This window comes from Notamacropus eugenii, chromosome 5 (genome assembly GCF_028372415.1).
Source record: "Notamacropus eugenii isolate mMacEug1 chromosome 5, mMacEug1.pri_v2, whole genome shotgun sequence".
Lineage (NCBI taxonomy): Eukaryota > Metazoa > Chordata > Mammalia > Diprotodontia > Macropodidae > Notamacropus > Notamacropus eugenii.
The window spans coordinates 188,080,371-188,098,611 of record NC_092876.1 but is presented as its reverse complement, the minus strand read 5'-3'; the positions used below and the strand labels follow the sequence as shown (position 1 = coordinate 188,098,611).

General features: G+C 36.4%; 1 protein-coding gene across 1 annotated transcript in view; it reads left to right on the top strand.

The window, feature by feature from the left end:
- The window catches only part of LATS2 (large tumor suppressor kinase 2), a 75,646-nt gene that overhangs the window by 10,643 nt on the left and 46,762 nt on the right, over positions 1-18,241 (top strand). Inside the window, exon 2 of the mRNA XM_072611698.1 lies at positions 8,191-8,737. Within this exon, the coding sequence (XP_072467799.1) occupies positions 8,408-8,737 (330 nt within the window). The 5' untranslated portion in view covers positions 8,191-8,407. The remainder of the gene's footprint in view (positions 1-8,190; positions 8,738-18,241) is intronic.

The window sequence follows — 18,241 nt, the reverse complement described above, 5'->3', positions numbered from 1 at the left end:
ACAATTGCTAAAAAAAAAAAAAAAAAAAAAAAGACTATTTTATGGAAAACTCACGCAGGCAAGTGCTCACATGGTGGTCAGAAAAAGTGATACAAGGATACTTTTGAGAGATTCACTCACCTATATATTGATCTTCCATCCTAGGAAAGGTCTTTAAACTTCCAGGCCACCAGAGGGAAATGTGAAAGTAGACAGGTAGCTAGCTGCCTTTTCATTTTACACAATCTCGGTAGATAGAGGCCTTAGAGGTCCCTCTTGCCTAACTTGAATAGAACTTTTTTTTTAATATCACCAACAAAAAGTCACCCAGTCTGTATTTGAAAACCTCAAATGATGGAGAACTTACCGCCTGATCCCATAGGTACGGCATTCCATCTTGGGACAGTTAGAAAGTTTTTACTTGCCTCAAACCCTAAATCTACCTTCCTGTAAATCCTACCCAGTTCTCTTAAGTCTGCCCTCGGGGGCAAACCACAAGTCTAATCCTCCGTTAAATATTTGAAAAGCACTAGCATGTATCTCCCCCCATTTCCTCTCCTGTCTTTTTCAAGATAGAGATCTCCCTCCGCTCAAACACAATGAGAATAAAAAATAAAACTGAAATGATCCTTCAGTGTCATCGTTTGGATTCTCACCATCATCCTGGTCAGCTCATCACTGTCCCCATAGTGTGGTGCCTCTGGTGGATTCTGTGCTTGGTTAAATTTGGGCAGTTAGTCGGGATTTTATAACCTTCATGGACACTTTTGCTGTTCATGCTGCCCAAGACTGCTGTGCTTTTCACTCACATTGACCTGGCAGTCTGCTGTTACATGTACAGGATCTAAGGACCTGGAATGTCATTTAGCACATTTTGTTTGTTTTACAGAGGGAGGAAACTGAGGCCCTCAAGAGGTTAAATGATTTCCCCAAGTTCATTCAAGGAATGTAGTAGTGTCTGGACTTGAACCTAGAGCTTTTGCTTTCAAATTCAGTGCTTTTTCTAACCTCCTCCATCCCATAGCTATAGTTCCTCCATCCTGAACTTGACCAATTGACTTCTTATACAATCATAAACTTAATAGTCATCAATAAAAAACAAGTAAACATGCAGAAAAAAAAGGATGGAACTTAAACATACTATACTGTACATTTCAAATAAAATAGAACAGGAAAACAAAAACAATTTATTTGCTCTTTGTCGCTTTGGCTTTTTTAAAAATATGCTTGTAGTGGACATATATACCATTCTGATTTTGCTGGTTTCCTGTGTATCATTTTGTGTCTTTCCTTATTTCCTTGTGTTCTTCTAAGTTAGTGCTTTATGGTATTGTAATATAATACCTCCTGATTTTATTCAGCAATTCTTCAGTCATTGAACATAGGCAGTCTCCAGGTTTTTTTCTTCTTTTATTACTGCAAGTAGTATAGCTCTTAATATTTTCATATAGGTAGATCCTTTTTTCTTTTCCTTGATAACTTTGGAATAAAGTCCTTGGAATTATGAAGTTAAATGTCATGATCATCTTGTAACATAGATTTCTATATTGACCTTCAAAATGTTTGTATCATTCTATAGCCCCACCAGCATGTAAGAGTACCTGTTTCTCCACAGCCGTACCAACATGAAACTTTATCTTTTTGTTGTTATTTTACCAGTTTAGTGAATATAAAATAGTATCTTAAGGTTTTTTTGACTAGTAGTTCTTCTGTCTTTTGGGATCTTGATATCCTTTTATGTGGTTATTAGCAATTGTTGATTACTACTTGAAAAATTGTCTGTTCATCTCTTCTAGAGAGTGTTTTGTAATTTCTTTATAGACTGATATGTCTGATCTATTTACTGTGAATATTTTCTCAAATCTATTCATTATTTTCAAAATCACGGATTTAGAACTTAAAGAGACCCTAGAGGGTATAAAGCCCTCATTGGATTGGTGAGGATAGTAAGTTTGAGAAGGGTTATTACAGATAACTTGTTTAAGCTTCACCAGTTGAACCAGGATCCAAACATGCCTATTTCTGCTTTTGTTGTGCGAATCCCTTTCTCTTTTCATAAGCAAACCATTGCTTTAGTGTCCAGTAACCTTAAACACTTTTTATTAGAATATTCTTCTTTTTGGTAAATTGACGCCAATTGCTTATTTCTTTTTCTTCTAGTTTTTTTTTTAACTAATAGAATATAAGCTGCATGAAATATAAGCTCTAGTTTTCCCCCAATAGAATACGAGCTCCCAACAGTGCCTCACATATATACCTGTTGTGTTGAGTACTCTTTGAATTGAATTAGGTTATTTTTTTAAATTTAGATCATTGATGCAGTTAAAATTTATTATAGTGTAGAATTACTCTATTACTAATTGTTTGCCATGGAATTACATAGTTTTCTTAACTGGGTTCTATTTCATATCATTGAGTTTTTAAGCCTAAGTTTATGTTTGACACTTCGGTGGATCTGTGATTTCGTCAGTGTGATACTCCCTCCATTAATGCATATTGCAACCCCTTTTATTCTGAGGTTCTTGCCTATATCTTCCTATAAGTCCTCCATAGAATGAGCACCCATCCAAAGTGCAGTAGCCCCTACTTGTACTTTTAACTATATCTCTAACTATCCTAACTAGGTAGTGCTTGGCTGTCTGTTGTCTCTCATACATCGCTGGATCAGTTCCTTTTCCTGTCATATGCATCCTTGAAAATGTCTTAATCTGCTGCTTAGTAGGAGCAAACTACCATTGGTAATATGGATCCAAGTTAAACTTATGCTCCTTTCTCTTGTCCTCTTAGTAATTTGTAATTCTGCTTCTTTAGAGATCAAGATGCTCCATAATTCACAGTAAAATAGCAATACCAAGAGGACATTGGTGCTAAAAAGGATAGCTCTTTGCTGTAGGAAGCAATTTATAATCGCTGAAAGCCTGATGCAGCCCCCAGATGTGATACTGTAACACCGAGGTATATCCTGCCTGAAAAACCCCCAGGGCTGAAAATCTCCCTAGGGCAGCTGAACCAGATTAAAATGTAATTGGGAAATGTTTAACAAAATAAATAAAAATACAGTACAACATGAATAATGTTAATTTGTGGTTTTCTAAGTCACTAAGCAGCTAGTAGGGATCTGTTTCTATATGTCTAAGGCAACTGCTGTATCCAGAGAAAGTTTAGGTCCTGGCCCTAGATTTTTGGAGGACAACCAGCGGGTGAGAAATGGGACTGATTTACTGATGTTTTTAGAGTGATCTGTTTTCTTTGGTGACAACAATGGAATCACCATATTTGGACTCTGCTACCTCATTACCTCACGTACCAAGTCAGGGAGTAACTGTCATACTTAAGCAGATGAAGAGCAGCTGGACCTGACTAAATACATTCAGAAGAAATCCATTTGGGAAGTGATTCAGTATTAAAGAATCAATTTTCCAGACTATCTTAGAGGAGAAAAATCCTAGGAGAATAAGAAAGATCATGGTCTATCTATCCTCTCTCTCTCTCTCTCTCTCTCTCTCTCTCTCTCTCTCTCTCTCTCTCTCTCTCTCTCTCTCTCTGTCTTTCTCTCTGTCTCTCTGTCTCTCTCTCTGTCTCTCTGTCTCTGTCTCTCTCTCTCTCTCTCTCTCTCTCTCTCTCTCTGTGTCTCTGTCTCTCTTTCTCTGTCTCCCTGTCTCTCCCCTTTCTCTACCCCTCTCTCTCCTTAAACTGCTAAAACACCTTTGCAGCTACAGGATTTTATGCGTTCTTAGCTAGCATTTAATTAAGTGTTTTAACTCTGGGAGGTAGGTACTATGTTATCCCTCTTCTACAGATAAGGAAACTGAGGCAGATAAGAGGTTAAGTGTCTTCTCAGGGTCACACAGCCAGTAAGTGTGTGAGGTGGGATTTGAATTTAGGTCTACCCAGATCCAGGTGCAGGCTCTCTTCACCATACAGAATAGCTGTCCGTTTTTTATACATCTTAGTATGATTAGTCTTTGTGCATGACCAAAAAAGAAAAGATCAGGCAGACTTTAGGAGGAAATATTTTTGTATCAAACTACATCTTTAGTCGTTTAATTGAGTCATAGTCAATAGTGTCATAGTGAATATAGCCATAGTGGATTTATTGATTTTTTTAAAAAGAATTTTACTTGGTAATCAAAAGGAAAAGTGCCATATATACTAAAATATTTGCAATAGCAAAGATATGGAATCAGATTAGATGCTCATTGATTAAGAAATGGATAAACAAATTGTGGTACCTTAATGGGATGGAATATCACAGTAGTCTAAGAAATGATAGTTAAGACTTACATAATACTTACTGTGTGCCAGGCACTGTGTTAATCATTTTACAATTATTATTTCATTTGATCCTCCCAACAGCCTTGGGAGGTAGGTGCTATTATTATCCCCATTTTACAGATGAAGAAACTGAGACAGAGGTTACATGACTTGCCCAGGGTCACACAGCTATTCTGTGTCTGAAGCTGGATTTGAACTCAGGTCTTTTAGACTCCAGGTCCAGCACTCTAGTTCTATCTCATTTTCCTAAATGATGAATGTGACGGTAGAGAGAAGCTTAGGGAGACATAAATTGATGCAAAGTAAAGTGAACTGAACCAGGAATACTATCTATCTATAATTACTACAATGTCAAATAGAAAGAACAGCTCAAAAAATTGAAGCTGAATGCTGTGAAAATAAAATTTCCAAGCTGGGCCTCCAAGAAAAGATGAGAATACACTCCCTCTCCTCCTCCCATCCCCCTTTGAGGAGGTAGGGGACCATGTGTGGAAGAAGAAATGCCCAGAATGTCACACTTTTAGTTTTGTTAGTTTTGCTGATTTTATTTTTTTCTCATTCTTTGTTATGAAAATTCTGGGAGGAGACATAGAGATAACCATGGGAAATGCAGGTGATGTAAGAACTAACTAAAGAAGTTTGTATAATGTTCAAAAGAATTTAATTCAGTTCAACATCCAGTTAATCCTTGGATATCTGTACTTATCCATTCTTTGAAAGAGGTTTCACTCTTTTCTCAAAATTTCTCAAACAACTCTTTTCCAAAATTTTCTGTTAAAATTTGGATCTATGATTTTAAAAAGTTTAGGCATTTAAAACCAGATGTTAGACCACTGAGTCACAGAAATGTGATGATCGTCATAGAAAATGATGATGACTGCTATTTTGTGCTGGGTAAGCAAAGACCCCAGCATCCTGGTTAACTAGTATCACAGCCCTGAAGGGGATCCTCAATTAGTAATGAACTATTTTAAAATAACAATAATGACAACAATAGCTAGTGTTCATGTAGTGCTTTACAAATATTACCAGTATCGTTGGTAACAAATCAGGATTTATTTGTAACAATTATGGGCATAATTTATTACATTGAATTAAATGTTGTTATATTATAAAGTATCAAAACTGTAGTCATAATCAGTAACTCCAGGATCTCCAGGTTATTGTATTCTTAAGATTATACCATTACAAAGGTAGAACTAAAAGGGACCTTGTGGTTGTTCAGTCATGTCTGTCTTGTTTGACTTCTCATGACCCCATTGTTGGGGTTTTCTTGGCAAAGATACTAGTATGGTTGCCATTTCCTTCTTATTTTAGAGATGTGGAAACTGAAGCAAACAGGGTTAAGTGACTTGCCCAGGGTCACACAACTGGTGAGTGGCTGAGGCAGGATTTGGACTCAGGAAGGTGAGTCTTCCTGACTCCAGGTCTGCACTCTATCCACTGCATCACCTAACTGAAAGGGACGTTAGAGGTCTTCTTATTCAATCATTTGATTTGATCTGCTTCTCTGGGATCTGGAATGATGTGCCTCAGGTCCCATGGGTAAGTGAGTGGCAGAGCCATGATTTCAATCCAGGTTCTCTGGCTCCCAGTACAATACTCTTTCCACTCACAATACCCCATGTCCTTTACAGGAGAGAGAGATTTCTTTTAATTTAGTTACTGTGTTACCATATGAATAACAAGTTCTATTAATTAAGTTGAAGAAAATAGAAATCTAAAAACAGATCTAGGTCTCTGCCCTGAGGAAAGAAAAGCGGTCTTAAAATACAACTACTGGACAATTGCAGAGAAACAAAAGTTCATTTTGGAACAACCACCAACAAAAAATTCCTTTTAATTAAAAACATAGACAAATAAGAAAAAAATGGCCTTGCAGCTAACCAATATTTTTATTTTTTTGAAACTAGTAAGAATAATAGTTGTCATTTATTATGATTATGTGATGTAAGTAAGATTATGAGATGCTTCACATATGTCTTCATTTGATCTTCACAAAGACCCTATGAAGCATACAGGACAGATATTGTCCCCCTCTTACAGATGAGAAAATTGAGGCTCGATTTAAGTACCCAACTGAGGTCACTTAGCTAATAAGTGGAAGTTCTGGGAGATGAACCAAGGTATTTGTCTCGTCCAGTATTCTTTCTAGTATATCAAGTTGCCTTTTTAAATGCTATGCTAAGATCTGGTTCTGTATTATTTCATTTCTGGTGTATAGCTTCTTTTTTTTTTTTTTGGAGAATTTTGAGAGGTTGTAGGGATCAGAGCAAACATTTAGTCCACCATCTTTCAAAGTTAAAGTGATTAGGTGGTATTTTCTTTCTTCTCGATTAAAATATAATTAAAATATACTTGTCCCCCTTTTTCCAGATGTCATGAAGATAGATGTTGTTTCAGCACATCTCTTTTGGCTGTATTTGTACATTAATGTAATATTCTTCCAATTCCAGCTACTGCATTCATTTCCTAGCAACATGTCCACGAGCAAATTGCAGCTTCTCTGTACTTTAATTTCCTCATTCTTTTTAAGTTGATTAGATCAGATGATTTCTTTGGCCCTGTCCAGCTCTGATGGTCTTAAGATGCCATGAGTCTCTTAAAATTTGAAAAACTTGGGAAAAGGTTATAACTGGTGTTTTTCAAAGGAGAGTCAAAGTATTAAAAGTCATTTTTTAGAATAATGAAGAAGTGATGTTTGCAGAGTGGAGGTGCTTAGCAGAACCAGGGTAAGAAAGAAGGGAAAGTGGGGTAGATAGATACTAAGCAGGACTTATTGGCAAGAAGAAAATAAAAAAAAAGAAAAAACCCTATAAAACAAACCAATAAACTCTAAATGAAATTGTAATAAAATGTCACAAAGTTTTCATAGGACAATTGATGTACTATTACAGAATGTCCCAAAAATCTTAGCATGGTTTATGAAAGCTTGAGCTTTAATAGCTTAGAACTGGTCTAAGATTTTTGGTGTACCTTATATAAATATCTGGTGTCTGTGGACCAGCTTAATTCGGAGAAGTTCATCCTTGGTTTAGTCTTGGGGTGATGAAACTTTTTTGACCACAGTAACTCTTGCCATCTACTAGGAAGTATCCACACCAATAAAATCAGTTTTATACTGTGAAATACAATTGAAATATTAAGCATCACAATGGCAATTTTTTTGTCTCTGACAAATATATTTAGAATAAGCCAAAATTTGACAGTATTCCATTTAGTTTGCATATTGTATTTTAGTGGTCTATAGATGGTTAGAGAATCTTACTGAGTTAAGAAAACCTGAATTAGTTAGAATACTGCCTCAAACAGTTTACTGCCTGTGTGACCTGGGGTGAAGCACTTAACCTCAGTACCCTCTACCCTTGAAGCCCCTTGGAGGGTAGAGACCTCTCCTTCCAGAAGCTCCAATTAAGGAGGGAGTCCAGGTTAGTTTCTCTTCATTCACAACCCCCTACACTCCTGGACTAATCCGTCTTGTGTTCATGGTAGAGGTAGGACCCTCTTTTCCCCTTTTCCTGCTTTTTTTGCTTCCTTTTGTATGTTGTCTCCCACTGTTAGATTATAAGCTTCTTGAGGGCAGGGGGACTGTCTTTTACCTTTCTTTGTAACCCAAATAATTAGCACAATGTCAGACTCTTAATAAAAATTTTTTAACTGATTGATTCAGTCTCATTTTCCTCATTTGTAAAATGAGTATATTAATAGCTTCCATCACACTGGGTGGTTGTGAGGATCAAATGAGATGATACATGTAAAGCACTTTGCAAATTTAATGTGATGTAGACATACCTGTTGATTTGTTATCATGTTGTAGTTTTTAGTAACTTCAGAAACACTGATTTTCATGAAATAGAATATTTTTCCAAAAAAATTCATGTAAGATTATATTTTTTTAAAGCAAATAACATTTTTCTTTTTCATTATCTATTTCAGATATAGATCGGCAAAATGAGGACTCTAGAAATTTTTAGGTTCTCAATAGGAACTATGAAGATTGAAGAAAAGAAAAATTAAAAAGGAAATTGTTTTGAAAGTATGTTTACAACGAACTGATACTTTTGACTATAGGTTGGGTTTTTGTTTTGTTTTGCTTTAGCATAAAGTACCTTGAGAAGATTGTATTTATATTAAAAAGGAAACTGGACTAACAATGAGGCCAAAGACTTTTCCTGCTACAACTTATTCTGGAAACAGCAGACAGAGATTGCAAGAGATTCGTGAAGGGTTAAAACAGCCTTCCAAGTCCTCTGGTCAAGGGCTGCCTATTGGACCAAGCAGTGACACCTCCTTGGACACCAAAATCTTGGTAGTAAAAGATGCAGCAAGGCAGCAGCAGATGAAACCTACTCCAAAGTTTGGACCTTATCAAAAAGCTTTGAGGGAGATCAGATATTCTTTGCTACCTTTCGCCAATGAATCCAGCACAGTGGATGTAAACCGGCAGATGTTACAGGAGTTGGTCAAAGTGGGATGTGATCAGGTAGGTGTATGGATTCTCTTTGGACCTTTGGATTGTATCAAATAGTAAAGCATTGAGGGGTAAAGTGACGGTCATGTTTTACCAAGTGTTGGTGTATTCTGACATCCAGATTGGTCATTCGGTACAGAAAAGATTACTGGGCTCTGGAATTGCTCTTATTAATTAGCCATATTATACATTTGTCTTTTTTCTATCCAAGTTCTCTTTAGGCAACATCTGGAAAGTTCTCTTGTCTTTTCTGCACTTGAGAAATCAGGGAGAAAGACTTCAGCATTTAACTTATTTCATGGCTTCTTTTAGTTGTAAATTAATAGATCTACTCCCATATGCTCATATGGTGTTCATATCCTTTCTCTAACTGTGTACTTTCTCTCATTTCCTTGTTATAGGAGATGTAGGTCACTTTCTATGGGTGGATGAAAAGGAATAGAAAAGGAGAGGGGAAAAAAAATGAAGTAATCTGTAGACATATGCTTTCATGTACATCCATAAAATAGGTTCAATATATTTATGTACTTTTTTTTTTTTTTTACAATTTCATATGACTGGGATGTGGTCACTAAGAAAATTCTTAATTTTGAGAGGCAAGTAGCTCTAAAGTAAAACTCGATGCTATTTTGTAGGTCCTCATTAATAAAAATATTATTTCCTTGTGAATGGTTCCTGAAAGTTGTTGTGCCATCTGTATCCTAGTCATAGCTGCTATTTCAGGACTAGAGTGCCTTGAAAAATGAGATTTCACTTTTCAGAACAAATGAGAGTTGTTTAAGTATTTTCATTTTTTCAGAAAATACAGGAATGGAAGCAAAGGAAGTAAAGTGAATACTTGTGACATTTCATACATGACTGTTAAAGATAGAGATCATTAATGTATTCACATTTTCTAGAACACAGTAGGTATTGAAAGACTTGGTTGCTTTTCAGTTAACATATAACTTAGTCTGGGCCAGAACTGTGATTTCATTGGCGTAGGAAATCTCCAGGTAGGAAATCAATGCGGACAGCTGCACCAGCTCAGCAATTGATTTTTTCAAAGAGTTGTCTGGGAGCGCTGAAGCAATAGGTGACATTCCTTGCATCACACAGGTAGGACTTGAATTCAGATCTTCCTAACTTGGAGTCAGGATCTCTTTCTCTGCTAGCTGCACTGTCTTGGTTATAGAATTTTAATTTTGCTGGGTTCTGTAGTGTTTGTAAAACCATGTCTGCTTTTTCAATGCCTCCTTCGTTAAGATGCTGAGTCTGTGCACAGGAACGAGTGTTTTATGACATGCATTGTTGTATAGAAAGTGTTTTACAAAGCATGAAATCACAAATAATGTGGTGCATAGGGTTTCTAGAAGTGTAAAAATGACAGCAGAAGGCATGACCTTGCTCATTGCAAAAATATGAAGCTAAACATGCTGCCAAGTGTTATTCCCTGACAAACAAAGCTTGATGGGTTTGAAAGTACAGAGGGAACAATTTTGGAGAAACATCAGAGTGAGATCATGGAGAGACTTACAGGTCAGCAGCAGAGTTTAAAATCTGTCCCTGTAAATCACTTGCAAACAGAAGAGGTAATTAGAGATGGCATATTGGGTGCAGTTGTGTTTCAGCTGTGATAAAAAGAAGCAAGTAAAGCATGTGATCCCAAACACAGGTGGAATCCCACTGTATCAAAATCCATTAGTGATAATTGCATTACAAAATATAATGTAGAGGATGCCTTCTTTTCTGTTTCTACTGGGTGAGATCCCAGTGCATTCAAATTAATTAGGGTGGGCACTTTAGTAAAGTTCTAACCCACAAAAGTACACTTGTTTTAATTGCTAGTACAAAGGGACCTGTTTACCATACTGCCTCTGAAAAATTAAATCTAAAGTAAATTTATTGTGTAGTGTTGCTTTGTAACTCAAAACAGCTGTACCTCCACCCACCTCAGCCATCCTAGCAAAACTTGACTCTGTCTGGATATGGAGAGAACCTACCTTTATCTTAAAAGGTTTTAGAAAAGCATTCTGGGAAGAAAGTTATTGTGTAAACTCAGACAATGAGAGATGAGACAAAGTGATTGAACACCTCTAGTTTTTGTCTCCTTCTGCTGGGTAGAGCTGGGTATCATTGTAATTCAAATAGGACACTTAAAAGAGAACTCAATTGTATCTGCATGTCTTCCATTCCTCTTCCCCCTCCTCCTTTCCATCTGCTTTGAGCCTTATTCCCTTTCTTCATCATGATGGGAAAGAATTCAAACTCTTTTCCCATAATCTAGTAGGCCTAGAGTTTTGATTTGACTCTATTGACATTTGTACCAAAATGTTGCTTTTACCATTTTATTTCAACTAAGTTTAATTCAAAATGCATCACTCCTTTACCAATTGTGTTTATTTTCCTTGAAATAAGTGAAGACCTAAGTCCTCTGCCCTTTTCCTCCTGCGCTTATATATTCTATATAATGAGTCTGTGAATTAAACTTCGTAGGCCAGTTACTAAGGTACTAACTACATAAATACTCTAAAGGGAAAAAAATGACCCCAGTGCCAGTAACTTTATTCCTTAAAGAAAGCTTTCCTTCTAATGCAAAGTGTGCTGTTTTTTCAAGGAGTTGGAAAGATAAGTTTTCTGGCATGGGTGTAAATTCACTTCCAAGTATCAGTTTGATTGTCTTTTATTGGCCTGTAATGAAGGTTTTGATCTTAGCTTTAGCTTATCTCCTCGTTTTTCATTTCATTCCAGGATTCTTGTATATTTTTTTTCTTTGTCACAGATTACTTCTTGTCTTTCTTTTTCTTTTTTTTTAAGAAATAAGGCCTTGAGTCTTTTCTTTTTCCTTTTCACAGTCTTTTAAGAACCACTAATTTGATTATACAAAAATTGTAGTATGAAGAATGTTCACATTTTTCTGGAACTAATACTTGTATAATTCATTTACCAGCTAGTTACGTTACAAATTGCATATTACAGATTGCAAGTTCAGCATGTACTGTATAATATGTAGCTTTTTGGTTAGGCTAGTAGATTGAAAATAAAATGATTCTTCAAGATAAGCGGCTTATTCAGGACTGAAGAAGAGTAAAATGGTTTGTCTGTTAAGAAAGGGGAAGGATTTTTTTGCATTTCCTAACCTGAAAGGGAAGAAAAATTATCTTTGTTAAACCCAGGGAGTGCCAAAACTAGAAAGATAGGGTTAAAGAGAGTCCCCAGTGACCTCATTGTCTCACTGTGTATATCATTATCAAGAAATCTCAAAATGAAAAAGAACAGAAGCCAAGTATAACAAAAATGGAAACTATTCAGCCAAGTGTCCTATAACCACTGGACTCAGTTCTCCATTTTACACATTCTGCATCCAAGACTTTATAATAATGTGTAAAATTAAATACTTTAGGAATTGTAATAAACTCGTAATCATTGGCTCAACTGAATTTTTTTTTTTTTGTGCATTGTCTGGAGGGAGGGGTGGTTTGTGAACAATTGACTACGAATCTATGGATAGATTTTAGAGGGTCTGTGAACTTGGGGGAAAATTAAGTCTTTATTTTCACTAACCTCCAACTGAAACCTAGCATTTCCTTCAATTATTTAAAAATATTTTATGCACTTTTAGCAGTGCCTTATATCTACTGCCCTATTTGATTCTAATAGCAACCACGTGAAAAAGGTATTGCATATATAGCATTTAAAAGACAAAAACACAATTCTAATAAGGCTTCTCCAGATTGCCAAATGGGTCAGTGACACAGAAAAAGATTAATAACTCCTGACCTAGAATAACTGCCTCCAGATCCCAAATAATTCCAATGTCCTTCAAACCCCAGACTCAGAAGTGAATGGAAGTTTAAGACTGCAGACAGACTCAGTGCTGCCCTTGGTGATGACAGCAGCAACTTGAAAACCCAGAAGTATGCATGACACCCTCAGTCCCAGATTCCAAAGCACACCTGCTGTGTACAGATCACCTGCACCTGCACTGACCTCTTCAGGCTACCAGTTTAGGAGATATGGCTGCCATGGTATCATCTGGAAAAACTAAAGTACTGTGAGAATCAGTCTTACAATGATAAATGAGGAGATCCCCACACTAACTAACCTACCATTAAGTGATGAAATCAAATGAACATAATGATTATACGTTTCTTAATTCTGAGAGGCAAATTTAATGTTCGTAGACGAGTTCATTTTTAGGACTCTTTCTTTCAGAAGAAGCAGACAAGTATAATAGAGCACCAGATTTGGAGTAAGGAGAGACTTGGGTTCCAGTCCTGCCACTGCCACTTAACTAGCATGGGACTGCAGCCAAGTATCTGAACCCTATTTTTTCATATGTAAAATTGGAAGAATAATAACATTTGTATTTATCAGCGTTGCTGTGAGGATCAAATAAGATAATGACATGATTTAGGGAAAATACCATATTTGCATTAGGAATTAGAGAACCCACGTTCAAATTTTGGCTTGCCCTCTTATTATCCAGTTGACCTAATTATTTGACTTCCATTTCAGCTGTAAAATGAAGAGGCAAAATAGACATTCCCTAAGGTTCCTTCTTGCTCTAAGTCTATGATTCTATAGTAAGTGCTTTGTAGATTTTAAAGAGTTATGTAAATGTTTATTATTTTGTTAGGTTTTATTTATTACTGTTCTTTAGCTACCTCTTTTTCAAGTCTTGGTTATGCCATGATATACCTCATTCCAAAATGTTTTCTCATTTTCTCAGTATAATCATAGTATTTCTCATCATCTTTAATCTCTTTTGCCATAGTCTTAGTGTCTAAGTGGAGTTACCTTATTATCATAAGCATTAGTAGTTTAAAAAAATAACCTACATATGACTTCAGATATAGGTAGACTGGATGGTCTGCCAGGGCTTTGTGTCTAGGCTTCATTGCCCAGGGGCTTCTGTTCTAGCAGTCTTGCACCTTTATACTTATATACAAAAATAAATAGAAAGTGAATTTAGTGGAGAGAACACTAGCATGGGGGAGGGGGATGGAGTCAGGAAGGGTCTCATGTAGAAGGTCATGGTGGAACTAAATCTTGAAAGAGATAACTTCAGGGCTCAGGTACCACCACGTGTTGAGAAGCCTTTTTCTGGTTGCTTTGTTGTTCATGCTTTCTCCCTTTCCTCAAATTATCCCATGTGTATAATTATTTACATATTACATTCCACCCACAGACTATAAACTCCTTGAATTCAGGAACTGTTTTGTTAATTTGTCTTTGTAACCCCAGGATTTAGCATATGGTATGGCTTAGCTGTTCCCTGGGGAGAGGCATTCTCTGTCCCCATTTTCTCCCCATGGGCCATCCTTCTTGCAGCAAATTAATATGCAGGTGTACCTTGATTTACCTCTTAGATATTTTCTGCAAAGGATTTCAGGATTCTCAGTAGAATTTTTAATGACTAGTTATGAAGTATGAAGTTGATAGAAATCCTTATAAGTACCAATGACTTCAGTCAAAACGGAGGCCCTTATTTAAATAATGAAAGTTAAATGAAAGTACTATGTATAAATTGATCAATTCTTCCCTTGTTTTGGACTTCAGTCATTACAGTTCTTTAGCTGTGATGCATGTATACATTGTTAATAATAACTAGCATTTATATAGGACACTAAGGTTTGTAAACCATTTTTATACATTGTGTGTATTACATGTATGTGTGATCTGTTACATATAGTTGTAAATAGTAATCTATAAATCTATAGTTACATATATTTGAGCCTCACAATAATTCCAAGAAATGTAAGTACTATTATTATCCCAGTCTTTCAGATGAGAAAGTTCCAGTGGTTTGCTCAGTCAGGGTCGTACATCAGTAAGGCTTGGAGGCCAACTTCATATTCAGGTCTTTCTGACTCTAAAGTTCAGCACTCTGTCCACTACATCACCTGTCTCAATAAAATAATGTTGAAAAGTAGAGAGAATAGTTCACTCTTAAATTTATATAGAATTACTATTCCTTTGTGTATTGGTAATAAAATCTCTTCTTAAAGTTATTTCATTGAAGATATTTTACATTAACGAATTCAAAAATAGTTCATATGATCACGAGTGTTACCTCTTTGCTTGTTGGAAAAGGAAAGATCTTTGTATCATTGAAAACTCAAGACTACTGTAAGTCACCAGGTTTGAGGGAAGGAGAAAATACAGCTTTAAATGTGGGATTGTCACTAATGAAACAGCAAGTTGTATTACAATGGTATTTGGGTGTAGCTAGTCCTTCCCCCTCCCCCTATTAGGTTTTCTAGTTCAATCTGCTCTTAATTACAAATTTCATACATTATGTAACCAGGATATGGAATTACTTTGACATAGGACAGGCAAATTGTGCCTTTAAGTACTATCTTCTTAATTGTGCCTGCTGGTGGGTAAGTGATGTTTGTTGATACCTTTTATTAATAAAGATAAAAACTGTACTTGTTCTACAGGTATTCTTTAGCAAAGAGTGTGTAATTTCATTTTTAGGGTGCTTGGGAGAAGCTGTGTAATATCAGGGGAAGAGCATTCATCTGAGAGTCAGAGAATCTGGTTTCAAGTTCCATTGCTACCACTTCCGTCACTCAGCGAGAACTTATCAAGTGCTTACTGTATTCCAGACACCTACAGTGAAAGACAAAACCCGAGACAGTCCCTGTCCACAGGGAGCTTATGTTCAGTTCACCTTATCGTACACCCAGGGGTGTGCTGGTGCCAGCTCCAAATCTTGCCAGAGCTAATTGTTAGGTTTTGAACGTAAGCATTTACACCTCAGAGATCAGCAGACACTACAAATCAAGGCTTGATATATTGTTTGGTTGATTAAAAGTGAGCCCTGTTATACATTGTCCCCCCTTCCCCCCCAAAAAGCTGGTCGTTCAGCATTTACCAGAAGTACATCATTATCTGTGTGTTGTCTCCCCTTTTAGAATGTGAAGCCATCAAGGGTAAAGATTGTTTTTTTATGTTCTATTGTATTTTTATTTATTTTGTTAAATATTTCTCAATTACATTTTTCTTTTTTTCTTTTAAATTATTTTATTTGCTTTCAGTTTTTACAATCACTTCCTTAGATTTTTAGATTTTTTAAAATTTTTTCCCCCTCCCTCCCTTTTCTTCCCCCCTCAATCCCCACTCCCTCCCTGAGACGGCATGCAATCTTATATAGGTTCTACACATACATTCCTATTAAATACATTTTCACCTTAGTCATGTTGCATAGAAGAATTAAAATGAATGGGAGAAACCGTAAAACAAAACATAACACAAGAGAAAATGGTCTGCTTCATTCTGCGATCCAGTTCCGTAGTTCTTTCTCTGTATATGGAAGGCATTTTGCCTCAAGAGTTCATGGGGAATTTTTTAGGTCCTTGCATTGCTGTGAAGGACTAAGTCTACCAGAAAAAACTCTCATACTCTATGGTTGTTGCTGTGCACAAAGTTCTCCTGGTTCTGCTCCTTTCACTCAGAATCAATTCATAAGTCTTTCCAGGACTCTCTGAAGTCTGTTCCTCATTTCTTATAGCACAATAGTATTCCTTTACATTCATATACCACAGCTTGTTCAGCCATTCTCCAATCGATGGGCATCCCCTTGATTTCTAGTTTTTGGCCACCACAAAGAGAGCTGCTATAAATATTTTGTACATTTTTATGATCTCTTTGGGATATAGTCCTTGAAGCAATATTGCTGGATCAAAGGGTATGCACATTTTTGTAGCCCTTTGGGCATAGTTCCAAACTGCTCTCCAGAATGGTTGGATCAGCTCACAGCTCCACCAGCAGTGAATTAGTGTTCCAACTCTCCCACATCTTCTCCAACATTTGTCATCTTCCTGTTTTGTCATGTTAGCCAATCTGATAGGTATGATGTGGTACCTCAGAGTTGTTTTGATTTGCATCTCTCTAATCATTAAAGATTGTTTTTGCCTTTCTTGGTATCCCCGGTATCTAGCATACTGTCACATACATAGCAAGCACTTAGAACATGCTTATTAACATTCCAAATGAACTTATGTTCATACATAAGACAAGATAAATACAGTGATGGGGGCAGGGCACTAACAACTTGGGGGAATCAAGAAATGAACTTGGGCTGAAGGGAGTGTGAGCTAGTGCCTCCTAGAGGTAGAGGAAGGGAAGAGCATTCCTTGGCGGGGAGGCACAGGGGAGGATTGGGGAGGCAATGGGAAGAGAGTCTGTTAATAGGCAGTCAGATAAAGTTGCTGGCCTTCATTGTATATAAAATGAGGGGTCTGGATTTGATGGTTTCTACCAGCTCTAAAAGTCTTATTCTAAAATCTCTTGACACTGTGTTTGGGAGCTTTTGCAGAGGTGTGCTAAGACTAATATATTAGTCAAGAAGGAAGTCTTGTTAAGGATCTTAATTAAAGACATCTCTGCCATCCTCACTCTTCTCTCCTCACTCTTCTCTTATAGGCCTGTTTTCTGTGACTCATAGTATTATGAATTAGAAGAAACCTGCATTCCAGCATGAATTAGTCATATGTGTGTGTGTGTGTGTATCACTGTTTGTTGCAGTTCTACTTTCTCAGGATAAATCATGAGGATAGCTTTTTCTCAATTTAACATCCTACTTGGTTCACCAAAATAAATTTTTCATTGGTATATTTTAACATAACATCATATCATTTGTTTCAGTTCATCTTGAGAACCCACTATGTACATGGCTCTGAATTCAATTTAAAAAGTCTTAGAGCTTTTGTTAAATTTCCCATGGCTTCTCACTTGGTTAGAAAGGCCAAAAATGGTGTATTAACAAAATGCCCCTTTAGTCAATGAGTATTATTCTTCTGGTTATCTCTAGTTTGTTTTTGGACTTTTTAAAGTTTCTTCTGTTACATATAGCTCTCACGCTTCTGGGTGGCAAAGATTAAAACCCAGGGAGAAAAAGACATTAGAACTACCTTTTGATGGGATTATGATGTTTTAAATTAGCTTTTAAAATAGTTGTTTTCCAACTTCTCTTTAATTCAGTTACTAGATGGCCCCCTAAGGTCCTTCCTTGCTTCAGATCTATAATGCTATATTCATAGTTCTCTAATTTAGCACAAGATTAATTCACCACACAGATTTCTCTATTAAGTACAAATCCGTCCAGTGCAACAAATGTGTGTTAAAAGCAGCTGCTGCGTACAAGACACTGACTAGGTGCAGAAGATAAAAAAATGAGAAATAAAATATGTCTTGAAAAGTACTTCATTGCCATTTTGAATTTTGTTAAAAGATTAAATATAGTTCTTTACTGCCTTCATAATTTTATGCAAAGTGCCTTCTTTATTCTCTTGTAGGATATTTATTAATGTTTTCCTGCTAGAGTTCTTTTGTGTGTGTTTGGGAGGGAGAAGGAAATTCCCTTTTCTTTGTCCATTGTATTCTCTCCCTTCTTTCCTCCTCCTCCAATAACCAGTATTGTGTTTTGTACATAGTAAATGCTGTAGACATGGATTTGACTTACCAGTTTTCTAAAAATAATAATAATATAATTGTAGCCTAAATCATAAAACTGTCCTAAGTACTTGA